Source organism: Rissa tridactyla, chromosome 3 (genome assembly GCF_028500815.1).
Source record: "Rissa tridactyla isolate bRisTri1 chromosome 3, bRisTri1.patW.cur.20221130, whole genome shotgun sequence".
Classification (NCBI taxonomy): Eukaryota; Metazoa; Chordata; class Aves; order Charadriiformes; family Laridae; genus Rissa; species Rissa tridactyla.
This window is the reverse complement of record NC_071468.1, coordinates 103,135,817-103,163,168: the sequence shown is the minus strand read 5'-3', so window position 1 is coordinate 103,163,168 and position 27,352 is coordinate 103,135,817. Positions and strand designations below refer to the sequence as shown.

Here is a 27,352-nt window from a genome sequence, read left to right as displayed (position 1 = left end):
ATTTTAGTTACCATTCAAAGTGAGATGCTTACATCAAGGAAATAGCTGCTAAGTATTGCAGGAATTGGAGCTTCTAATTTTTGGGCTCCCAATAAATATCACAACCACATGTAAAGGGACCAATGAAGTCACAAAGTCAACAACCAGATACTTGTCAGGTTCCTAAACCGGCCAACAGAAACACTCAAGGGAGGGGCACATCACAAATCCTGCTCTGTCACGGCATGGTCAGGACTTTGCCAAAAGAGCTTTACTGTAGCTGGGCCAGGTCTCTCATAGAGGCTCAGGATGAGCTCAGTACCCACAAAGGTTACTAACAGAGTGACTTTTCAGAGGCATAAGTTTAACCACCTACTTCTACCTGTCTACTCTATCTTGTTTTTCCTTACCCAGGTCACCTATATATGCCTCCTCTTCCCTCCATCTCGGGCCAGAGCCATTCTTCTCTGTATACACCACTATAAAATGCACTAAACTCCAGACTGGTGACAGTATTTACTCAGGATCATTTACCACAAACTCTCTCTGCAAGTCAGGTGGTTGAAACAGGCCTTTCTCACAAAAAGAAAGGGAGAGAGATGACTGCCAAAATGCTGAACAGTTGGCAGTATAAGCATAATCTCATGGGAAGAACTGTTTTTACGTTCTGGCACTACTTCATGTGGACCAAGGACTTGGAATTCAGGCTTCTCAAATGATGTGTATATATAATATCAAAAGACGGATGGGGGATGAACCCCTGGTTCGAAAACCAAGTAGTACCAAGTAACTTGCAACCGCACTGCTTGAGCCTAACCCTGCTCCAGTAGACTATGAAGAATAAAACAGAATTACCACCATGAGCCAACAAAGCAATGTGAAATATTCAATGCCTTAACTCTCTGCCTGACGTTCTTAAATAGCAGTAGAGACACAGTGTTAATTCCAGGAGAGTACCATATAGATTAATCACTAGGGTAAGTCATTGACTCCTTCTTGCTCTGTAGCTCCTTTCTCTGCCTCTGTGGTTTGATATCTAATAGTTTGTATAAAATGGATTAATTTTTTTGGCTACAGGAGAAACTAAATAAACTACCAAATAAACCAAATTACAGAGAACTTGTAAGAATATGGGTTATTTAGTACCTTCTCTGACCTATGCAGAGTGGGAGATATGAAAACAAGTATTTCACCTGCAGAATAAGAAAACTCATTCTGATGCTATCAATAGCGAGACACATACAGAACATATCAAAGTCTCAGTATCAGCCATCTCTCGTATGCTGTCTGATATGGTTAGTCTGACTTGAGCAAAGTCAATAATTTTACAATGCTCTTGGCATTTCACATGAGGTAGGACACCAAGCAGCTTGGAAACATCTTGACTTCAGTATCAGCATTCAGTGATTCCCACCAGAGACTGGATGACGGCAGCATGGAAATTCTAAAGAATTGAGCAGCTACTTAACATTATACTTAAGTTGCTGAAGTGAAAAGCAGATAATTCAATTAGACATATATATGTAGTCAAAATCAGTGTTTAGGTATTTAAATAAAAGTAGTCTGCTGTTCTGAAATAGTCTCTGATGAGCCAGAGAGTACCTTTGAAATGGAATCATTCTAATTTAATTAGTGAGATGGAATTTATATGAATATTTGTAAATATTCAGTATAGAAAAGCTTTGTATTTTAAAAGCAAAAACTAGATTTATCATTAACTTTTAAAAAATTAAACTGCCTAAAATAGCCACATTTTAAACACAAACATACACTTTTTTTTTTTCCTAAAGATTTTTTCAAAGATGTTAATTTCAATTAGAGGACATACTATATGTGTCACTCAAGCCTTAACTCTAAGTTTATACAAGTTACAATTGTCAATTTGATATGTCAAAGAAAAAGTTTTCTACACTAAATCATTTCTTACAGAAAATTATATGGAATAAAACTGCTACAGAAAATAAATCATTATCTGGTCAAACTATAATTATACTACTTCCTGCTTCAGTCTCAACGGGATTTCCTCTCTCACTTGAATAGACTCTAAATAATGAGAATTCCAAGCTGAGCTAATCTTTTTTTACAAATGTTGATCAATTAACAGGTACCTGTAATAATTTCAAACTCACTGCAACTTACTGGAAAAGTTGTACTTTCCATCTGTTTAAAATCTTTGGAATTTAGTAGTGTCATCTTTTACACGATCAGTGTATTTTCATGTAATGAAGAAAGCACTATACTTTGGGACTCATTTAGCTGCCACAATTTTATTGTTGGACTTTGTTTAAGCACACCTGTGTGCCTGCATGAAGTCAATAATATCGTGGGCTTTATTCAGCTACAAAGTTTGAATAAATGGATGGAAAAAAGGAATACTTACTGAGAGATGAAATCACTGTGAGGTTAATTATTTCAGTGGAATTTGAATCAATCATTACGTGGTCATGAGTGTCCTCTTGATCAGTTTTTTTTCACAGTGCTAAATTCTAACTCAATCTAATCAGTATCACATTAAAATAATTAAAAAAAAAAAAGTCCTGAAGTATTACTCAATTTTGGAAATGTTTTTCTATGTTTCAGTGATTTCATGTATTGATTTTGATATAATAGAATGAATGTAGACAAACAGCTCTTAGTAAATAAAAAATGTTTATAAATCATAAAATAGTATCCATGATTTTGCAGTGGAAGTTGTCTGTGAAACATCACATCAATCACAACATATAAACCTGGTATAAAGACATTATCTGTGGATTATCTGACAGAGACTTTGTGAAAAAGATCCCTGTAGCAATTTTATGGCAAAAAATGTCCCCTTCTAGCATTTTGAAAGCAATGATAGATCAATCGCACGACCATCTTATACCTGCCAAATCCCTTGCCAAAAAAAATCATATTTTTTTACTATTTATAGGATTACCACTACTGGAGAGTTTCGGAGAAGTGAGCGGGATAATAATAGGATACAATACGCTCTTGCATAGTTAATCCATGAAACACCGTCCACATGGAAAAACTTAAAGAAAAACAGCAACTCTGAGAAAAATGAAGGACTGTTCTTAAAAGGCTGTATTATAGTAGCCTAATTAGGATGACATCTCTCCAGAACAGTTGCTTACAATTTGTATTTTCTGCAAATGTAGCTTTAGAATGCCAAAATAAGACAAGATGTCCTGTTTATGGTCATCCTAAAGCTATAAGGATATCTAAGGCTACTAAGGCTATCTGTAACTATGATGAATCAGTTTTACCAGGTAGGCACTGATAAAGGGCGCTATTCTAAATAGCAGCACAGTATTGCTACAAATTAACTTAGTGTAATACACTCTCTGTAAGTAGTTTATCTTACTACAAAAATCCCTCTCATAAATGCAATGGAAAGCAAAGAAAATAAATTCATTTCCAGAGATGGGTATAGTGAATTTAATAATAAGCTTTTAAACGTAATTTTCTTATTTGAGCACTAGTACAGAATTCACAGAATGGGGCATAATGTTTCACAGCAAGAAAACTTATTCCTCTTTCATTTCTGATAATGATAGAGGATTGTGTTTTATACATGCACTTATAGATCCCTTATTACCCATTATTACCTTCTCTATCTAATTGTTATTTATTTATGAAGATATTTTCCATATGACAATAGATTTAAAGCAAACCTAGAAAGTTTCTAAGTTGGCAACGGTTACCTGATATTTGGAATATAGTTTTAGAATGTTTTTAACCAAATTCATAGTGCTAGAAATGAGGTTTTGTCCATGTTCATAGAACATAAGAAATACTGTGAAAAAGTCATTTAGGGGACAATGAAAGGATACTAAAAAGAAGACCACTAATTAATTTAGAAGTCACATTATCTATTTCATCTGATATATCTCCATGCAGCGGATTTCATTTGCTCTGAAATCAGTTTCTGACACAGGCTGAGTTTTACAAATAACTAATTGCTTAGATGAAGATATGTTTTTAAACCGTCAGTTATTTTCAATTCAAAAGATAGCGCAGAATTATGTAAGGGGTTCACAATACATTCACTGGATAAAATCTATTTCATACTGGAAATCAGAATGTTCTTATATATGTTTAAATCTGATGATTACAAATAATTGCTCTTCAAACCTAAGTTTACTTACCATATCCAATTGGCAATAAAATTTTCCATGTACAGTCTAAGTTACTAGGGTAATTTCCAGGAAAACCTGGGCTCAGGATCACACCGCCCATGTTTGTCAGTGTTCCACCACATTTAGCTATTAAAAATAAAAAGAAAGTCACTGTATTTTTTAATAATATTATTTCTTAATATTTGGCATATGATAAATCCAAAATTGGATTTTCCATTTTATCTCCATGATCCCCATGCACTCAAATTTATCACAGTCAAAACATTCCTCATGAAGGAGAAAAAAAAAATCAAGTTAGAGCAAAATGTTTAGTTCATGCAACACGTCCACTGTGATTTTACTGCAAATGTGTAGTTGCTCATATAGCCTGGGTAACCCGTTGTCTCAGCTTGCCAATTACGGTTAAAAATGTCTGGTGCTATGTTGAGATAGGCTTCATCTTCAAAGGAACAAATCTGTAATTAAACTAAATGATGACACCGATTTATGATGCAGTTGCAGACCTACTAGTTAATATAGCTAAAGCCACACTTGAGTTTAAAAACAAACAAACAAAAAAATAGCCCACCACAGTTCTTTCTTTAATTCAGGAAGAAGACAGACTAGCTGCATAACAGAAATATTCTTTGCTTACTATCTGTATGCTTTTCTTTAGCTTACTGATGTGTTTGGAGATTGAAAAGCCATTTGCATCATTTAGGATGACATCAAGCTAAACTGTATTTATTATTTGCAGAATCATTACTTTAAAGCCGATGAGTCTTCATGCCAGTTGTTACAGGGATGTATGACCTGGTAACAGAATTGTGGTACTGTGATGCTGTGTGTTGTGATAATTTTACTGAAAAAATGAAAATAAACTAATGGTTAGACCACAGAAGAAATTGAATCAAAACAGGAAAAAATCCACTAAAAAGCTGAGAAATCAGTCTCAAACTTCTCAAGTATCTCTATCTCCCTGCAATGTTAAATACATTATTTCGTAAAAAGAAAAGATTTTGTTTTGCATTTCTAGAAAAATCACCATTTTAAAGGTTTGAGGCAGGAGGCTGGGGGGAGTCATGTGTTAGTGTTTGTTTTCTTGGGGTATTTTAGCTTCTGGGACAGAAAAATTCCATGAACTAAAGGAGGAAAAAATAAAAACCAACGATCACACTGTTTGCAAATAGGAACTATATTTAATATACAAGGTGAAACATATTATTAGAATGAAAAAAAGCCCACCCAAACCCAAAAATACACCTTCCTGAATTAAATTTTCCATTTCTAAAATTGATTTGAAGGAACTGCAGTGCTTTCATATTAATCGGAAATGACTGCTTCTATAGAAATTGACAATACAAAATAATATATAGCCCATACTTGATAAGGAATCTTTAAAACCATTTCATGTTAATATTGCTCAATATCATCCCAATCTTTTACATTCCTCTTAGATATGATGCTAAAAGGAACAGCTTTTGCTGTCTGAATATTAAAGTTAAAAGCATCCCCTGAAGAACGTATTTCAAAGCTGAAGTGACAGAATGTTATGAGGGAGCTATGCTTCTCTCACCTTCATTCCTGCTTTGTCTTGAAATAATCATGCCAAAATCTTGATGCTCTTAAATTTTGTTTAATCAAGAAACAATACAATAGAACAAGGTTATTATCTACACAGGGAAAACTCAGATCTGTTCGGCAAGGTCTTTGTGTGCTTAAAAGGGAAATTCCTTTTAGCTTTGCTTTTAAACTCAGCATCGTTTAACAGCTTTCTCAGATGAAGAGAGACAGCCTTTTATGGATCGCTAAAACTCTTTTTCATTTCACCACTCCTGAAAGCTTGGATTCATTGCTGCTCTCCACGGCAGACCAAGTGTCTGCTTTGAGAAGTCTCCTAGGCTCCCTGCATAACCTGCAACCTTCTTGAGAAGGTTCTCCAAGCTGAGCATGCTGCAAAAGGAATGTGTTAGCTTCCTCTCCCTTCTGAAGAGATTGAGCCTGATTCAAAGCAGAGTATTCAGGACAAGCCAAACAACAGTAAACATCTGGGTTTCCTACTTTGCCCACTCTCACAATATTTTTTTTAAATAGCATATACACTATATATAAAGGAAATTTTATTGTAATTTTTTCCATATTTCATAGACAAAAATGGAAATTCAAAAAAGTTTTGAATGAAACAGAATTAAGTGAAGGAATAATCACAGAATCATAGAATGGTTCAGGTTAGAAGGGACCTTGAAGATCATCTAGTTCCAACCCCTCTACCATGGGCAGGGAGACCTCCCACCACAATAGGCATGACAAAGCCAGAAGTTTCTTCTGACTGATGTTCAGAACACACTGAAAACAAGTAAGTATCCATACCAATGCAGAGAGGAGATGGATAGTTCCAGCGTCGAACTGTTCCTGGCATACAAGAAATATGAGAACGGCCCTGTTTGGAAAGGGAAAAATATTGATTACAGATACTCACTAGGGGACTTTCCGGGAAGGCAGAGCTGAAGACAACCTTCTAAATCATCTTATCTGTGTCTTTTCTTATATCAACCAAAGGCATTATAATTACTTCTATGAATTTGTAGAACTCTGTTTTCAAATACTTCAGGTTTTATGTTCTTATTTTTCTACTGGATAAGTGTTCTAAAACACTCTTCCTTTGATAACTTGAAAACCTCTTCAGATTTTTTACTTAATATAAGGCTAGTTACATGACAGAAGCAGCTGACTATATGCATTCTTATGGTCAAACTGGTTCACTCCCTATTTCAATTCCAGGGTTCTCATCCACAGTGTAAGCATACTAGTTAATTTTCAGGCTGCAATCTGGAATGAATCAACCAGTGCTCTGAGTGAGCAGTACAGACACAGAGAGGAATTTGTTCCATGTCTGCTTGCTACAGATGGTACAGCTGTGAACCATGCCAAGACAGTCATCCACGATTACCAGCAGGCCTTGAACTCTCACACGGCCTCACAACATGACCCACTGCATACGTGCAACATCTTGGCAGACAGCTATAAAAGTACAAGTGCCTCTTTATTTAGCTGTCACTTTTAATTTGCTCTCCCTATTAAGAAACATCACAAGAACCAAGCAGAATCATGTGGTAGCTGGAAGTGAAAAATGACATGGCTGTAATCTGCAAAGCCTATTTCCACATACTTCAGGGTGGCTGCCTAGGACCAACTGCAAAGTGGTCCCAGCTGTGCTTGCACTGCTAACAGTTTGAGCTGAAAACAGTAGTGCAAACAAAAGGCTTTTTTTGTCAGTTCTGTCAGTTTTGTCAGTTCTGACCTCGTGTTATGTATGCATTCTGCTGTTGGAATGTGAAAGCTGTATAAACTGGCTGGAGTGAGAGTCTGATATAAAGATCGAAACGTGGGACTGAGAGCAAGGTTTAGTTCCTGTTTTAATCATTTAGATATAAAAACTTGGTCAAGTCATCTCTTGTTTATTTTTATCAAGCCTATTAAGAGTCTAATATAAGTTAGGCAGCGTATTTCTTCAATATAATATGAAGACTTATTTAAATATTAGTTGTCCATAGCAATCAAATTCTCATAAAAATAAGAAAAATATAAGTAAACTACAGTACAGGAAAATTCATTTAATGAAATTACGTCCATGTCATTTGGTATGTTTACAAAAAAAACCCTACACACACTACGTTCAATAAAGTTCATATACAACTGTATGGAACGCTATGGAATAAAACTACTTTAATTAATCATTTAGTTAAGTATATTTAGACAATTAGCTTCTGAAAGACAAAGTGAAGCATTTCCAAAAAAATGGCTTGGAAGGAAATCAGTTTTCATTAAAATTATGAAAAATTAAATGTCTTTTTCTTATAAAAATACTACAAATTGATAGCAATTCAATAAAATACTTTAAAAAACACCAACCTTTTTGTTTTAAAGGAAAAATGTGTGACACTTACTGTGTCATCTTATTTACTTGCAAAATACATGAGGTTTTGAATAATTTACTTAATGCGATATTCCCTGTTTTATTTTATTCTCTTTTCCTAGTCTTCTATGATTGCACGTCTCTGATGTGAGTCGGGGGGGAAGCCATAATTTAACTACCACAGTCAGGAAAAAAGTAAAATGGCCTATAAAAGATCTTTTGAAAAATAAAATGAAATGATTCCTCTGGCTTCAAGCCTCTTCCCAACAAGAGCACATTCTGATTTCAGTCTTTTAAAGTCCCCTCCTGAGGGGAGACACTTAATCCTACAGCTAGCAATTACCTTTCTTATGCATCTCCAGGTAGTAGTTTGAGTTCTATGACTTTTCTGGTAAGTCTCAATTATAAACTAATCCGCACCTGATTGTTATTGCTAGCTGTGAATATGTTTTTTAAAGACTGAAGGTAAATTCACAGCTAGAGTTAAAAAAAAAAAATAAAAAATCTGCCAACTTATGCTGATCTATACTTGTTGAATAGCAAACATGCTGTGCCTCATAGAACCTTATTTTCATTATTATTTCTTTTTAATTTGGAGCCATTTTTACTTGTCCTGTCTGAGCCACATGCTATGCATGCATGTGTATGCACTTTCTTACAGCAGAGTCCATACAGCATAGAAATCCTCATTAACATTTTGAAAAGATTCAAACTCTTTTCTATTGAATTTGGATATAGAAGATCTTTTGTTTTACACTTTAGACAAGATCATGAAACTAGTTTTTATAGAATTCAGATTCCACAGTTAGGATTACATTTGTATATCTGCGGAAATAGAGGTAAGAAGTACAGTTGAGCAACAATATGCAATGAAATTTTAAGAAAGTATTTCATTATGGAATCCCTGTAAGTATAAAAACAAAAGTGCAATTAGTCACACTCAGGGACTACAGAAAAGACCTGCATACAGACAAAATACATTGTGTGGTTTTGTGATAGTGAGATACACAGTGTATTAAAGTTTAGCATTAACACAGATCAATTTCTTTTGTGCAGATCTCTTCCTCACAAATACCTGATTGTTTACACTAATACTGTATTTATGAACTCACATTTCTGATTTTTTCCTCAGTAAAAATAGATCCAAAATACCAAGTCAGGGCTAACAATGTGTATCTTCAAAAGGTTTCCTGTACTCACTCCAAATACTTCTGAAGTATTCATATTCTACTGTTATCACTCCACCTCAGTATTTCAGCAGTACTATTTTGAGTATGGACAGAAAATTCAACGATGCTGTATCCTGAGGGTTTACCTGTTTCCAACCCATGTTATAAAAATGGAATCATTCCCTTTTTTCATATGGAAAACTCAGATGTTTCATAGTTGAAAAAGTAGGGAGAGAAGGGTGTGTAATATGATGGGCAATACAAGTAGGAGTCACCCCACCAAACCTAAGCAGTTTAAAGTTAGATACCCCTGTTAACTTTTTGATATCCTAATCAGTGAAGAAAGATGATACTTTCAGAGGAAGGTACCTGTCCTAATACAAAACCTTTGTATGAATCAGCCCTTGGAGGTGTGTGGCTGTTTAGTGTCACAATGACAGCCTAAACAGTCGATTCAGATTAGATACCTGGCTTTTAGATGGAATAAACGGGATTAGAAGATATTCCATCTCCAGAGGAAACAGTTAGTATAGGGTGTTTCACTTTTTTCTATCAGATCACTGCTACAAACTAACCCAACAATCAGATGTTTGCCTATATATATTTGAGACTTAATGGTCAGAAGCAGTGGCCAGGATCACAGCAATGAGGTGCTAAGCACCTATGGGCAATTATATGAACAGCAATTATACGACAGCCCTACCAGCATCACCATCAGACTGTGATCCTTTCACCACAGAGTGGAACTGAATAAAAATACATAAAGAATTCCACACACATTTTCTACAGATATTCAAAATAGGAATCTTTCTCAGAGAAGCAAAAAAGAGATTACTTTTGATTTAATCCAAAAACTATTAAAATACGATTATATTTATTGTTGTGTAACCAAGTTTATTATAGGCTGACTTCCAGATAGATTTGGCATTGAAATAGAATGTCCTCAGTCTAAGGATTCATAATAATAAGTTTAGCTCAGTGCATACAAAAAAGGACTACAAGAACGTATAAGCTACATCTGTACTAATAGAAGTGCTTGGGCTTGTTTTCTAGTCTTGAGGCCAAATGTACATTCTTTTGTATATCTACCTCCTTAACTGTTCTGCATTCACCTCCAAAACAGTGTCATGATGCAAACAGCCTATAAGGAACAGTCTCTGGCTTGTGATAGTTACTGAACCGTGATACTTCACCTAGGCCAAAAGCATGCCAGCACCTCATTGTAACAAATGAATAGCACTGAAGTTCACAAATCTTTGCCTTGGCTATAGCAATATAGATGTATCTGTAGAATATGGTATTTTATCATATACTTAGTTTAATGCTACTTTGAAATAGAAAAAGGTTAACGGTTCATTAGTAGTCTTTAAATGGAAGTCAGAATCTATTTGGGAGCCAGGCTTCAATGACAGACAGTCCTTTTGAAGGGACTGTATAATAAGAATATGATATAAAATCTCTCATTTTGTTACTGACATTACTGCTGCCTACAAAGGATACTGTAAGGGAAAGATGAAATAGAGGAAATAAAGTTAATAAAGTCTGAAAGTTAAAGGTTTTAAACCAGTAGATATTTTCAAATTCATATTAAATTTTCCTTTGCTGGAAAGAGAAACACTTAAGTAGTTTATATGTGAACCATCAGCTGGCTTGTAAACAATCTTCAAACCAATAAATGAGCAGCGAGTGCTCAGGATGGGCAGAGTAGGCTTTATTGTGCACAAGTCTTGGATCTTTTCTAAATAGTAGGATACTTGTATGACAGAATTTTTTTGCTATGGATATGGGATGCTTCTGATAGAGGTTGTTTCAAGTCATGCTATAAATGTAAAGAGCATGGATTAGGTTAAAGACTTGACTCTATATCTGTAATACATGCCTGAAAAGGTAAGCATATTGCTGATCACCCAGAGAGACTTTTCAAGTGCAGGTATTCCCACAGCCAACCTAGAGCTAAGATGTTCAGTCTGAATCCTTTCTGAATTTTAGGAGAACGTAAGGAACACTGAGACCAAAGAATAAGTCTATATATGCTGAGGGAGCACTGACTTGGCAAACATCAGACAGAGGGCCGTGACTTTATCCTTCTCTGGATGAGAAGTTGTGACGCTTTGCTTTCCCTGATACAGCGATACGTTTTCACATTGTCTTGAGTGGGACCTATTACCACCCAAAAGATTCAGAACTCAGATCAATGTATCACACAAGTGGTGGAATATATGTAAATTAAATAGAGGAACTAACGAGGGAAGAAAAAAGCTTTCCAGTCTTAGATTTACTTTTACAATCAGTATCTCAATAACATGTCTACCATGGGAAACTAAACCAGTGTGAGAACAGTGAACATCCACAATCTGTGAACTAATTTGTAACACTTCTTTCCTTGAAAGACTTTTAAGAATCAATTTAGTATTAATAAAATTTGCTTTAGAAACTAAATTCTGCAATTTCTAAGCAGAATACAAAATCTCATGATGTATTTCTACCACTGTGGTTAAAATTTCACCTAGAAGAACCACTTTGAAAAATGGAAAAACGTAGTAGAGTTTCAATAAGCATAGTACTAAAATAATTTTCTAGAGAAAGCATTTTAACCATGTTATTTCCTTGCCCATTTTGATGGTTTTTACTGCTTGATGGTATGTTTACCTGAGGCAAGATTTACCATCAGATTTCCTGAGGGCCAGACATGCTGCACATTTATAGTTTTACAATGTGGGGGTATTCACATAGGCTCTACTTAAATCATCTCTATGGACACACTACAGACTCTTCATTAAAATAGGTTTGGGGTGGGTCTATTGCCATTTTGTTGCAATTATTCCACAATGCATAATTCAAAGAAAGAAGAAAGAAAGCAATACCTGTAACGTATATCCTGGCTCACACTGAAATGACAAAACATCATTCACCATATATCTATCTCCTGATTTGATCCCATTGCTAGGAATTACTGGTTCTGGACAGGCAGCAAGGCCTACAGCTGAGGAAAGTAAACACAAAGATTGAAAAAACATAGATAAGTGGACAACAGCTCTTCATTGATATTCTCTACTCTAATGAATTCTTTCCACAGCATTGGGTTTTTTTAAGAGAACATTAATTAAAAGTTTATTTAAACATTAAACTGAAATTTTACTTAAAACACATAAATTTTCAGAACTACCCTGCAAAATACAAATGGTATGACTGAAACACAAAGATTATATACTGTGACTGTACCAATTACAACAGCATACTGCTATCCCATACTATGCCATTTTATTGTCTTCAACCTAATTCTAGTGTTTTTTTGGTTTGTTTTTTTTTTTTCTTTTTTTCTTTCTTATCCTTGTGAAGAAAATGGAGAGAGAAAAAGGAAACACATTGTACGCGTATTCTCCCTTTTCAACAATAGATGAGCAGAACTATTGAGGTTAGGTGGTAGAGCCTTCTGGAAGAACAGCTAAAGGCCAAGGGTATTCCTTATGTTTAGAGAACCCCATTGACTATAAAGAAGTTAAGACATCTGAAGTTTAGTACTCTTAACCCAAAACTAAATCTTTGCATAGGTGTGACAGGACAGTCTGTTCTTAACTATTTTTAAGCCACATATTAGCAGACAGAAGATTAGTTTTACAAAGACTATCCATGATTAGTAATTTCTCAAATGTGTTCACCTGAATTTGGCAACCTGAAGTATGACTTTCTGCTTTTTGCAAAGTGCGTATCACTTTTATTCTTGTGTGCTTATCTGAGGAGTTTGTTAGTCAGTGCAACTGAAAATTAAATATCATCTCTGCCATCTAAGTTAAAATGCTCCAAATGAACAAGACTGTTGATAAACTGCTGATTAGATTCATTAATTCTGTGCTTTTAAGATTTTCTTTGCAAACAGAAGGACCAGCAGAATTGATTTGTCAGTTTACGGTCTGACAACAGAATCTCATTCTCCTTATAAAATGAAAAACTTCCTTTGAAGTCAAAAATCAATTTAAAATGTATAATCTTAATCGTGAAGTAATTAGAGAAAGTTACTACTGAACATAAATATGTAACTGATATTTTATTAAGATATGATGAACAGAATGGAAATTATTTTCAAAAGGTATAAGAACAGATCTTTCGAATATATTAGCACCAAATTCTGTGAAAATCAGACAAAAATAATACTTTCCTCAATGTGTTACTGTGTGTGTGGCAGGAGCACACACACCACATACATACCCTCCGCTGTGGGTCTAATGGCACGGTACACAGGCATGGTGGCCACATACCCAAGATACCTGAGCCTAGAGACCACCTCAGCCAATGAGCCCACCTTGGAGACCCCCCAACCAACGAAAGCTACGTGACCACAACCAACAGATGACCACAGTTCAGGTCCGATCAGGCTATAAAGTAGGATCCCTGCTGGAGACTCCCTTTGAGTGGTTCTTCTCAGAGCAGTGGGTCTGTGGTCATAATCCCTCCCTTTGCGTTGAGACGTTGCCCAAAGTAACTTCCCCAGGGACTGAGTGTCTCGCCTTTTAGGTGAGTGGTTTGCACATTTTGAACCATTATTCTAAGCTTAGATTTAGAACACACCATATAGTATTAGTTCCTAACTGACATTCTGAACCTGTAAAAAGTTATGTCTGCTGAAGTGTTTGTAGTATACAATCCCTGTTACTTTTTACCATTCTACCTTTTCTGTGACACTATTGAAACTGATGTTTGGAACATCTTTTGTTGGTCATACACTTCTGCAACAGTGTGTCCTTCAGTTCACTCATATGAAAAAATAACTGACTAAATGCTACAACCCTCACTGTCTTCTTATGATATCTAACCCCTTTGGTGACAATAAGTGCAACTTGACAGAGTGTTTAGTACAGAAATTACGTGATATTTGGCTTTACTCTGACATCCGACACTTTGAAGTCTGTTGTTCCAGATGGTTCATCACACAACAATATCTGGTATTATTCACTGAGACACTAGTCTTTCTACGGAAGTACAGGGTTTTTTCAGATAATGCTGTTTACACATATCTACTTTTCATCACTGAAGTATAAATGCTTTACAAATCTTACATACACACATAAGAATTTTGTGTTTCCCACTTCACCCGCTTCCAGTCAGTTTTCTTGAAGCTCAAGGTTTAGTTGAAGTAAATATTTTTTCTTAATGAAGAACATAGAAGTTTGAAGTAGCTTTTATACTTTCACCTGAAATTTTGACTGCTGAGCCATTTTTTATTTTCTTCCCTGGAAATATGTTCCATAATCATGTACATTCTTTCTATGTTCTGTACATTTCACCCTTTTCAGGAATGAACAGTGATAATGGCAAGCCATTCTAATGCTGACTGACAGCTATCAAGGTATGAAGTGCAGTCTTCATAACAACTTACGCAAGGGTTATTAAACTACATATTTGCTAATTAGCACATAAAGAATTATTTAATAGTTGCAAGCCACAGCATCTCCCTGAAGTAGTTCCTTTGTGTACTGGATTGTATAATTTAGGAAAATATCTAAACATACTTTAAAGATTTTCAGCAATTTCTACCACAGAATTTACAAATGTTGGTGTTCTACCAATACCATCAACTTTCAAATGATCTTATGATGACTTCATGTGGCTGCTAGGGACTTCATGTGTGGTCGTTACACAGAACTGTAATGTTCCAAATAAGCATGAGGATATCATCATTAATTTCAATGGTTTTGGCTTTGTTGCAGTTTCGTAGCATCATTCTTTTGGTCAACCACTCTGTATTTCGCAATACCATAAATGTATCCATGTCTGGAAAATTTCTTTGAGTACAGGTACTAAATAGCTGTGATCTGCATCCACACAAACTGTCTGTTTGCTCCATCATTAAGTGAAGAGTAACTTCTTATTTCAATAATTCAAACTACAGTATATCGCCTATTGTTTACTAATTTGAGAATCCAGTGTTCAGACACAACTTAAGTGAACCGAGCCTTATTTCTGCATTTCCTTACCCTTCTCACTCCTGAACAGAAAACAAAATTTAAAAAGATCTGTTCCAAACTCACTGTTATTAAATATGTAAGTACCTAACAAAGACATTGTAACTAAATTGCTTATAGATAGCAATGTACTTGCTGAATTCTGTGAATATAAATTTGAGGTTCGCTTCCTGTCTTCAGGAAATTTGTATTTTGGTTGAACTTAGCCTTCCTGTGTGTTGAGAGTTACAGGCCTGCAGTCTTAGATCTGTATCAATAAAGTTACTTTTGCAGATTTTTCTGAGTCACAAAAAGTTTTATAACAGTGACTGCATAGCAATACTAATAATGTGCTTGTAATATAGTTCTATTAGGTAAATAGCATACAGAATTTAAACAGACTATGATCAAAAGAAAATCTTCAAAGTCATTTTCTATGCAACTGCTAGATACAGTATTACACTATGTATTTTATCTTTAACAGATTCTAATAACCTGGTAAATACTTCTTCTTTATGATAGCTGCTTATACTTTGTATAATACTTTGTATAATAAGTTCTATATACTACTTCTTTGGTCTGACGATACAAATTATAATGCAGAATATTCTAGCAAAATATCACAAAACATTAGGCAAAACCCCCTCATAACTGACTATACTTGATATATCTGACACTAAGAACCAATATTATCTCCCCAAAAGCAAGAGAGAGTTGGAGACAGAGTCAAATATTATTGTGAATCCTCGCCCTCATTATTCTAATCATTATATAATACTAGCCTAGTTTATTTAGATTACTAGTTTAGTTAGAACTGGTCCAAAAATCTAAAGAGAGAAAGCAAACAAATTCTGGTATCCGGGGACAAACTAGAGAACTTAAATATTCAGAGACTCTGAAATACATTAAACTAGACTGTATGTGAACAGTCAGTAATAAAGGGAAAACATGTTAAATGTCAAGCCCAAGCAATCAAAAAAGGACAAGGATTGCTTGGTGCATGCTCTTCAGAGATCAGCTTCTGCAATGCAGTACAAGAGAGAACACATCAATGTCAAGAACGATAACCCTCTCCCTGACCTTCTTCCACTTACTGCCTGCTAAATACTTTCTTGGCTCTGCTGTGGCATAAGACAAATATGCCTCACTTCCATAATTATATACATGCCTACAATTACCTCAAATTCTGTCCAAACATCACTGCCATTGCTGGCAGAAAGAAAATCCTTGCTGGCATATTTGACAATGTGAATGCCCATTAGTGTCCATTTCAGAAAGCTGCAAACTGAACAACAGAAGAATTTCTTGACAGCTTGACCAAAAGTCATCGGGCTTTCTTTTTTGAATTCCTCCCTCCCACCCCTATGTGGCTAACTGAAACATATTGTTCTTTATTGTATTAAAAACATCAAGATGGAGTGAATTGTTCTTTCCATTTTGATGATGGTGCATATCAAAACCCAAGCCATCCCTTCCAAAACTGCATGCTTCAGACACCAGCCTAGAAAATACATTTATCTCACTGAATTACTACGAGGGTCAGATTCATGTCAATGGCTAGTAAGTTGTATAGATATACTGACAGGATCAGGACCTTTTTAACTAAAAATGGCACATTTAGGATTCACACCTGGTTTAATATAGGGAAAAAGAAAAGATTGCTGCACTGGAGAGCCACATTACAGATTGAATTGCATGAAAAATCTTAATCTGGACCTATGAAAAACAACATGCTACTTAGAAGAACTTTGTTCTCTGCTAGTCTGATTTTTATCTTTGAATTCATTAGAGATCTTTATGGTAGAGAAGTACTACAAAAGGCAGTCATTGTTCTCTAGTCCCCTTACCAGCGACTCCATTATTTCATCTCCTAAGAACCTTTAGCACTTGAAAACATGCAATAGAGAAGCTTCAGAAAATGAGACAGTAATTAAAAGTAAGCTTACATTCTCACACATATTACCATTGTCTTGGTATAGCGGTAAAACTAAAGCTTACAAAAAGAATGATGATGAATTGTGCCATACGTCCTAATTCAAGGTAATAAGGCTAGACAACACTATTAAAATATTGTTTGCATAAAAGGGGGTTTTTACTGAAATATTTTAATTCTAATCACTAAATCTGGATATATTCACACATATTTTTAGAGACATTTGTGGCCTAAACCTACATGTCTATATTCATCATATATTAATTTCTTACTAAACCAAACTGACTTCAACTGAGACGTTCAAGCAGCATGCTGTATGACCAAACATTATTTCCAGACTTTTTTAAAATTTGTTTGTATATTAAAGAAATTATTGAAACTAATACTAAACATTAGTGCCTACAAATGCATTGAATTAAACAGGCACATTTCTAAGCCATACCATTTGGATAGTTGTTTCCTTTGTTCATTAAGATTAGAAGGAATCCAATCAAATAGCAGGAATATTTATTCTTACTGCTGTTGTACATATTAGAAATCCAGCAAAGCCCATTTTGATTGGACTTGCTGGTGGCTGTGAAAATAACTATGTTATTTATTCTACCATGATTTGGGGGACAAAAAGACATGCATATGAAGGATTAGTTTAAATGATTAATTCCTGTCTTTTCTACAGTTTTATGTTGAATATTTGTAATGCTTTATTTCTCATCATAGGTTACTGCTACCAGTTTAATACCTACAACCCTTCTGAAATAACAAGAAACAATGCCACACAGTGGCTCTCAACAATACTTACAGTTATGTTATGACCAGAATGAAATTTTTCGAAGGCATTGACCAATTATTACTTTTAATTTGAGTGAGTTTGTGTATCTATCTGACCTAAAATAAACAAATAAAAACCCCATCCCTGACCCTGCTTCCAAACCCCCAAAGAAACAAAAAAACCCATCTAAGTCCTCAGTTTGACCATAGCCTACAAATTGAGCATGACCACTCAGCTTGGACAACCAACTCATGCCTACATTCTTGATGCCTAAAACGAAAAAAACATCCTAAAGTAAATTACAAAATTATATTAATTACTGGAAGACTTGTGTTTTTTTGAAGGCCACAAGGGGAACATGTGCATTGCCTAGGTTAGACATGAACTTAGGTTTGCAGGAGCAGATTCCCTGAACCTTCCCATGAAAATAAAAACATACATAGAAAGAACCCACAAATGGCCAGGACAAGAGAAAGGCATTTCTAAAAGGAAGACAATGTTTCAAGAAATAAAACAAAACATACACAATTAGTTAAATTATCTTGAAATATTTAGGGTTAAACCAAGCTGTCATCAGTGGCTGAAGCTTTTATGAAGTATTTATGAAGTTCTATAAAGTTACTTTAAAACGACAATATACAGTGTGGGATATAAGATGTGACCAAATGATAGCAAACTACATCTATTTTACTGAAATAAAGCTGTTTTCCCTAACACACTGATCTAAAACCAGGCATCCTTATAACATTTACATTCGTGAAAATATATTTTTAAGTAGAAATTCTCATCCATTTATTCTAAAATATGAAGGTCATTGTACAATTTCAATTCTAGAGAAATAACTTCTATTCTGACTAAATAATTCAATAGTGATTTAAGGACACTCTCCTCTTGCTCCTTGCTCCTTGGAATTCCTTCTGGGATGAGGGGAGTGTTCCTAAGTGATCCTCATTTCCTACTGTCGTTATGAAGACTTTTTTCATATAATGACATTAGGGATCTGCAGGATTCTGGAGCTATTTCAGAGCAGTTTTACCTACTACTGTAATGTGAAATGTATGCAGAAGATAAGGCTGGATGAAACACTATTAGGAAGACACTTTGTCTCCTCTACCCTTCTTGCAGCCTGCTGATGCAAGTTCTGAAGTTATCTGGATGTGGTAGGATCAGCAGCTTCTTATTGCACATTGCCGCCAGTTTTCTGGTAATATCTATAGTTGGAAAGCTAATTCTCTTCACTGTAATTCCTAAAGTTCTTCTCACTAGAGAAGAAATTATATTAAAGTGCAAGGCCATCCCTTGGCTGTTTCAGGACTAACATTCTTACCTACTGGGCATTTGCATAGGAAGGGTTTTAGTTCTAATAATTTATGATTCTTGTTAATTCAGGAACGATTAATACAGAGCAACTTTAACTGCACTTCCTGTTCATGTAATAGTTTCTATTCATCCTTAAAAGATTTAAAACAAAGTTCATTTACTTAAATATTTTTCTTGAAATGTTTTAGGATTAAGCACTAAGCCTGGTTCCCAAATTAAAAGACAGGAGGGGAAAAAACAAAAAAAAAAAGATATATATAATACAATGTGAAATGTAAAAAGAGGATTTACACAATTTGTGCCTTGTGAAAAGCATTACAGCTTTCTCAATTTCAAAGGTAACTTTTTCTCTTTCCAAAATACTTGTATCTAAAACCATATTAAAGGATCCAGTATCCTCTGATGCATACATATAATTTCAGTCAATGCTAACTGAAAAACGCTCTCGCTAATGAGAGAGCAAGAGAAAGCAAGAGAAAAGAACTCTAAGACTGTATACTATGAAGGATATAGGTAGCTACGAAGTTTGGTATTTTGGTTTATTGTTCCAGAAAATAAAATTAAGTCATGATCTCTGTGGACTTCCCTGAAATACAACGGAAATTCAGAACAACTGTGAATTTTTATTGTTAGTTTTGACTAACAGCAAGTGATTGCTCAGGAAAACAATTTCATAAACAAAGCCATTCCCCTTCCATGAAAGAGCAGGAACTACACAGAAGTGTATTTGGAGTAATACAAGAACTACTCAAATACTAAAATAAGCATAGCTATAAATTAAATACTTCCAATTAAAACATTAAATTTTAATCACCCACTAAATTTCTGTAACAAAATACTTAAAAGAACAAAATTATCTAGTTGAAAATGAAATAAAAATTGTGTCCACCAATTTTAGTTCTCTGAGGACTAGCTAACATTTTTTTTTTTTGAGTTTTCTTCTCTATGAACTTTGTATCTATCCATAGGTAAAACACCATTAAATAACTAATCCTCTGCATCTACATTGCTGAAGGGCTATGCTGGAAAATTTTAAAATACATAAATACATATTAACTCTGGTTTACTTCCAGGATTATATTACTGTCATTTATTATTATTATTTCTTTTTCTTTTCCTTTACAAAACTAAGGGGCAGTTTTTCAGCTCGTATAAACTGGCATAATTCTGTTGGGTTTTTAAATTAATCTTTACTGATACTAGCTTTTACTCATTGACAATATTTCCGAGCGATTTTGTGCTCTCTCTTCCTCTCTCTAATCTAGTGTGTCCCCTCAGCTTGCTTTCTGATCAGGAAATTAAAGGGATGTTATATAAAACTTTCTGGAAATCTGTCATTCATCTTCGAAATACTATTTTTTTCCATAAGTCATTGAATTTCCTTTTGTTGTGGTTAAATAAAATAAAAGAGATACAATAAAGAGCAGAATCAATGAATGGGGAAGAAGGCCTTTGTTACTGCAGGGTCCCGAATCCATTGCTTTTCCTGTGTCCTCAATGAAGACAAACTGAAAGAAGACAACAGAGCGGATTCCTGCAAAGCAGCTACTGACAACTTTAAAAAGTAAGAGAAAACATCTTTGTTACCTGCAATGATTTGAACCCACATTGCTGCTACTCTGAGGAATATCCTTACCATGGAGGCATACAGAGAATTTCAGCAAAGGAGACAAACTCCTAAGGTCTATTCTATAATACCATTCCATAAACTTTTAAAACGTGTATTTCAACAAGAACTTAAAACCATGTCCCAACTTAAGTATCATGATCAATTGCCTAAATCCTACATACACCCAAGTCCAGCTCTGTCCTCTAACTAACACATTAAACATAGGTCTCTGGCCTCACAATAGTGATGTATTCTTTATACATCTGATCTTCGTGCTCTACTACTTTTTACAAAATGTTTAAATACAAGCTGAACTTGAGTGGTTAACCATTTTTCCTGGTAAATAGAATGCTGATACAAATCCTGCTAGAGCTGCTTAGTTAGTCTTATTAAGTAGTGCAGCCTTAAAAGTAGATATTGAGGACTCCCACTATGACTTCAAATTTCTGCAAGAAGGTGAAAGAATTGAACTGAGGTCTCTTATAGTAGAGCTGAATGTTACAGCTGCAAAGCATTTTATTTAGAAAGACTATGAATCTAGCCCTCCTTTTCCTTGGCTTTTATCAAAAGTACCTGATGTTCTAACATAGCATTTCATGTTGCATGTTTTTTCCCAGACATCAAACATTTTTGTGTTTTCTTTAGTAAGAACACCCTGTAACAAAAGCACATTTTTATTCCAAATTTTAGATTAACTTCTGAACCAAAAGTATTTGTTTTTCTGACACTGCTTCAAACAGTAGGTGACCAAAAGATCACAGGCTTCAGAATTCATAATCAAACACTAGCAATATCTGCATCTTGTTACACGGAAAAGTATTTACTTCTTTGCTTCTCTCTTGATCTAAAAAGGTGACTGTTCAATATAAAACAGTAAATTCTTGCTAGGGGGATTTGCCTGGTTTCTGTATTCAGAGACACACACAGATGTACTGTACTCCTGCTAGCCCTGCAGAGACCATATAGCCACATAAGAAAGGAAATAATTCTTTCCTGCCAGACTATCAACAGAATAGTTAACTAAGTTCTGAATGCTGAGTGTTGCTACCTTGACCTGTACTGAGTTGCACTTCTGAAAAACCCTGGCATTGAAATATTGGAACCACTGAAGTCAATAGATGTTTTAACAGAGCACAGTTGTGGGACTGGCAATTAGGAGACAAACAAAAGCATAAATCCAAGTGACCTTGCATGCTCCCAGACACTTTTTACTTGTTAACAGAACACATTTTTTTCAGGAGTCACAGGGATGATAAAACTGATACAGTAAAAGATAAAAACTGAACTTCAAAATGTTCATTGTACAGCAACTTTCTAGAAAAAAACTGTACTTTTTTCCACTTCATATGGAATTATACTTTCATGCAGGGTAAGGGGAAAGGCTTAGGAAGGAAAAAAGGCTGGACGATTTTGGAGGAAGGCTCCCTAGATAAAAAAAGAGAACTTTGTCAAAATAGTAGATGCTAAGAAATTTCCTGCAGAAGTAATAGTCATTCTATATCACCATCAGAATGAGTGTCACCAAAAAAACTACAATATGCTTGCATATAAATGCTTGAAATAAACAGGAAACTAAATTAAAACATAAGACTATCTTGTGGATTATGTTTAGTATAAAATATTTGTTATGAGCTGAAAATCTAGTCTTTCAAAATTCTGTACATATTTATATTTTATATTCAAAATATACAAAAATGAACTCCATTTTCAAGAACACTCTCGAATGGCCTTTGTATGAAAATAGAGCATGTTCATTTTCAAAAATTAAAGAGGATTTACTTTGTGACCTTCATCAAAGCATTCATCAGACTGCTAACTTGTCATCACATTATTATTTTAAAGACTAGAATATTCTTAGCAATAACTATTTCCAGTTAAAAGCAATACTATGCAAGCACATGTGCTGCAATTACTATTGTATTATAGTACTTTAAGTTTTTGACAGAGGCAGTAAAACAAACATGCATGTTTGAATTAAATATGATTATGTGAGATAATCCATTGATGTTTATAACACTAAACCTAGTATTTTAGAAACAAGCCGCTCACAAAACATATAAAAAGTTTATATATAGCAGAATTTGCTATTAAACTTCTTAGGTTATTGTGCTCATACCACCAGTGATTTACGAAGATAACCGTAGTGTTTTCTTGTTGCTCTGGGATTGTAATGTGTTTTTTTTTCAATTACAGCAATTTGTTGAGGGAAAAGAATTTGAAGGAAAGGAAAGAACAGCAAGGATGAAATACACATACATATAAATAGGAAAAAAATGTGTTATCTGCTCAGGTTTTATCTATTTTCAAGCAGTGAAACTAATTCTTACTTTTTTTGTTACCTAAATTTCAGAACTAAGCTGAAATAAGTTGAAAAAGAACCCACACCATAATTAAATCCCACATTTAAAAAACGTTCTGAATTGCCAGGTGGATTTGTTATATGCCGCTAATTTGTGAAAGCTGGTTTTCAGAAATTTCAAATTACACTTCATTTAAAGTTTCAGTTTAATAGATACCACTTATATCAGGTTCACGCCAGGTAGACTTTGGTAGTCAGGGAAGACTACACAAAAAACCCAAAACCTCAAAGAACAATATAAATTCTCTCTTTCCCTTTCCATATGCATGCTTTTTCCTGAGACAGTTTCAAAAAGCCAGCAGTCTTACTTTTGTATTCCAGGTGAAAACCAGCTGCTGCCACACTAATGTCGGAGTGAAAATGCAGGTAAAGCTGATTGGAGGTGCTATTCAACAGTGCTGGCACAGTTGTACCTGGAAAAATAGAAGTTATGGAATAAACTGTAGCATGCTGATATATCAGAGTTTTATATTGAAAAGACATAACCGACTGAATCAGACAGGTTCATTTTCTTCTCATTATGCGCATAGAAATCTCAAACATTCTGCTATTTTCTGCCTTGTTTTCTCCTGATGCTGCAAGAAAATTTTGATTACAAGTCATGATACTAAAAGGCGATGTAAGTACAATCAAACAAGATCACCTCATGTTCAGATGAAACTTTATTGACTTGTATAGAAAAAAGAGGAGTAAGCAGAAAAAAATCATGTAAGTAAAGGATTCAATTATGAGAACAAGCTCAACTGCCATTTGACTTCTTTCCACATGTATAAAAAACCTTTAGTACAGAACAGAGCAGTCCAGATTTTTTCTCTGTGTCCACTCCAAACTTGCTTCCCACAATAATATTTCAACCACTTACCCTAATTCTGAGGGTATGACAGGATATGAAGAAGCAGGTGCAACACATTAAAAAAAAAAAAGACATACTAGCTTTATCTAATTCAAATAACTATAATAAAAATGTGTGTCACTGACTTAAGTGCGCACTACACAACAAGCTTATCACTAACCCTGGACACCCTGTTACCACATGACCACGATGTAACTCACATTCTACAGTCTAAAGCTGCAGCATCTACTGAGGCTAAAAATTACATCATTTTCTATGATTACCCTCAAAGACAGTATCAAGTAGCTAATGAACGTCAATGACGGTTGCATAAGAAATATTTTCATTTCCTGTGGGGCATTTGCTGTTTCTATAGTAACTGTGAGCAGCCTAGGTAAGAGCTTGAAACTTGGGCTTACAAAGAAAGGCTGGAAAAGATTATCTTCATAAGTCTGCAGTCTAAACTAGGAAATGGTAAATACTTTAAAACTGTATTAAGCAAAATCTTGATATACATGGTGAGGAGCTAAAAGATGACGCGTTGGCTTTTACGGAAGGTTTTACTGTCTGACATGGAAGCTCCAAGTATGGAAATTCACAGACAATACAAAGCATTCACATCACACAACACTTACCACGGAACAGAGAAAACAGTGAAACATCTTCCTAGAGGGAGGACTTTTCACAGTATCCATACAGAATTTGGAATACATTTAAGGATGTTTAAGGTGTCTGTTCTCTAAGAGTGAGGATGCTGACTCAGAATGATTATACTCTCATTGATGAAAATTGCTCTTCTGGCAGTTTTGTTTGTAAGATCTCTGTAAGATGTGGTAACATTTAACACTAGTCTTTTACTTCCTTAGAGGGCGATATTTGATAAGATGAGAAATTATATCCTATTGTACTGTGAGAAATAAACGAGGCTAGAGTTTTTAACTCTCCTAATTGACACATTCAATTGCTGAGTTCAAGCTGTGAGACTGTCACAAGTGGGGCCCCCCAGGGATCTACACTGGTCGCCAGACTGTTTCAACATCTTCATAAATGACCTGGATGGTGGGGTTGAAAGCACCCTCACCAAGTTTTCTGATGACACTAAACTGGGTGGTGAGGTTGACATGTCAGCCGTCTTACAGAGAGACCTGGACAGGCTGAAAGAGTGGACTAGGAAGAACAGTATGAAGTTTAACAAACTCAAGTGCAAAGTTCTGCACCTGGGTCAGAATAATCAAAGAGCCCAGTACAGGCTACAATCTGTGTGGGTGTGGAGCAGCCTAGCTGAAAGGGACCTGGGGGTCCCAGTGGACAACAAGCTGAACATGAGTGCAGTGCTGCAGCAATGAAGACAAATCGGATCCTGGGCTGCATCCAGAGGGACATGACTAGCAGAGACAGAGATGTGATCATCCCACTCTACTCAGTGCTTGTCAGGCCGCACCTGAAATACTGTGTCCAGCTCTGGTCCCCACAATTCAAGAAAAACACAGACAGACTGGAGAGGGTCCAAAGGAGGGCCATGAAAATCAAAGGCTCCAAAATCTGCCCTAATTTAGAAAGGATGAAGGAGTTAGGTCTATTCTCACTGGAGGAGAGACAGCTCAGAGGAGGACCTCATCACAGTATTCCAGGTCCAAGTTGCACTAGGAGAGGTTTCATGTTGACATGAGAAAGAAATTTTTTACAGTAAGAACAGTCAATCGCTGGAACAACCTCCCCAGGGAGGTGGTAGAGTCCCCATCACTGGAGGTTTTTGAGATGCAATTGGACAGAGTGCTGGACAATCTCATCTAGGCTCCCTTTCCCACAAAAGGTTGGCCTAGATGATCTTTCGAGGTTTCTTCCAACCTGGGCTGTTCTATGATTCTATAATCTAACTGAAATTTTATTGATCACTTGCCAGCATCTGCTTCTTCTGGGATTGGGTGTATGAAGTACGGAAGATACATTTTAGTGTGGCGACCAGATGTAGTGTCCACACTGTCCTAGTTGTTTTGTACTTCCTTTATTGTCAAGAGAGAGAAACAGTACTTAAAGGGCAGGAGCAAATTTCAGGAAGAATAGCTCAGGTGTAGGTATCTCCATGGTAGACACCTAACACTCATTTAGATGGATATCATGTTAGGATACCAGAGTCTGATCAACTTGTTAGCCTCCTGACTGAGAATCTATAATCTGGAAAAAAGGGAACTCTCCTAGGAGGCAGTAACTGAGTGTTTGCCTCCCTAAAGGCTTACAATGGAATGTGGATAAGTTTTCTGCTTGAATGAAGATTTAATCATATTACTGTAGAAATTTATGTCCACTATCCCTTTCAAGTGTTAGCAGTGACAACCAGGAGCAATGTATCTCATTTCAGAGGGGAACACCACACTGCATGTGTGAAAGGTTATCTAGGTATCCAAGAAATTTCTAGACCAAGAATGGAGATTAACGGTCATTTGAGGCATTTCTTGGGTTAGCACAAACATAGAGTATGGACCACATTCTTACCTATTTTATTTCTAGATTTAACTATTGTCATAAGAGTGTATTCTCCAGATGTCAACATCAACGACTGTTGTATTTGTATACTCTCCCTGAATACGTCTATTGACATATATACACATATTTAGTTACATACACGCATGTAGAAGAATGTCTGGTGTCATCTGCCTTTCCAATTTTAGATGGATCTGTAGCTAATTTTTTTTCAGTTTGAATATACCATAGTCAAGTGAAGCACCAGTTCCAAACAAGCAATTCTAAAATACTAATGCTTTTTTTGGCTTGTTTCCACTTTTTTTGTTCATTTCTGCGTATTAGGTAAAATGATCTCTCACTTAAGTTCAGACTTAATACAAGAAAAAACAATGTGTTTGCCAAGAATATCCTCTCACACAGCTACCATGTGTATTACCTTCACTAAGGAGTCCAGGACAGACTTCACTTTGGCATATTGATGAAAGCCTTTCTGTCCTTTCATCCAAGGAATTTCCACTCTCTCATAATTCCATTCTGTGACACAATTGGAAGCACAGTATATTTACAAATAATCATGGGATGCCTGACCGTTATCCAAGTTTTATAAGACTTATTGCATTTTTGGTTTAAGGGACAGGCTTCATATAGGAATTCCCATTACTGACCTATAAGAACAGAGTATCTCTAAATTCAGTTGACAGTTTTGTAGACTTACAATAAATGCAGGCTTTAGAAGAGAAAAATATTCTTGGAAGGAAGATCATAGAATCATAGAATTGCTGAGGTTGGAAGGGACCTTTAAGATCATCGAGTCCAACCATTAACCTACCCTGACAAAAGCCACTTCTAAACCATGTCCCTAAGGGCCCCATCTACCCTTTTCTTAAACACCTCCAGGGATGGTGAATCCACCACCTCCCTGGGCAGCCTATTCCAATGTTTAATAACCCTTTCAGTGAAA

General features: G+C 35.4%; 1 protein-coding gene across 1 annotated transcript in view; it reads right to left on the bottom strand.

Moving 5' to 3' along the window:
* CSMD1 (CUB and Sushi multiple domains 1) overlaps positions 1-27,352 on the bottom strand; it is a 1,189,318-nt gene that overhangs the window by 142,239 nt on the left and 1,019,727 nt on the right. The window contains exons 37-40 of the mRNA XM_054196719.1: positions 23,405-23,509; positions 12,032-12,150; positions 6,453-6,522; positions 4,113-4,229 (exon numbers count right to left, since the gene is read on the bottom strand). Coding sequence (XP_054052694.1) covers positions 4,113-4,229; positions 6,453-6,522; positions 12,032-12,150; positions 23,405-23,509 — 411 coding nt within the window. The remainder of the gene's footprint in view (positions 1-4,112; positions 4,230-6,452; positions 6,523-12,031; positions 12,151-23,404; positions 23,510-27,352) is intronic.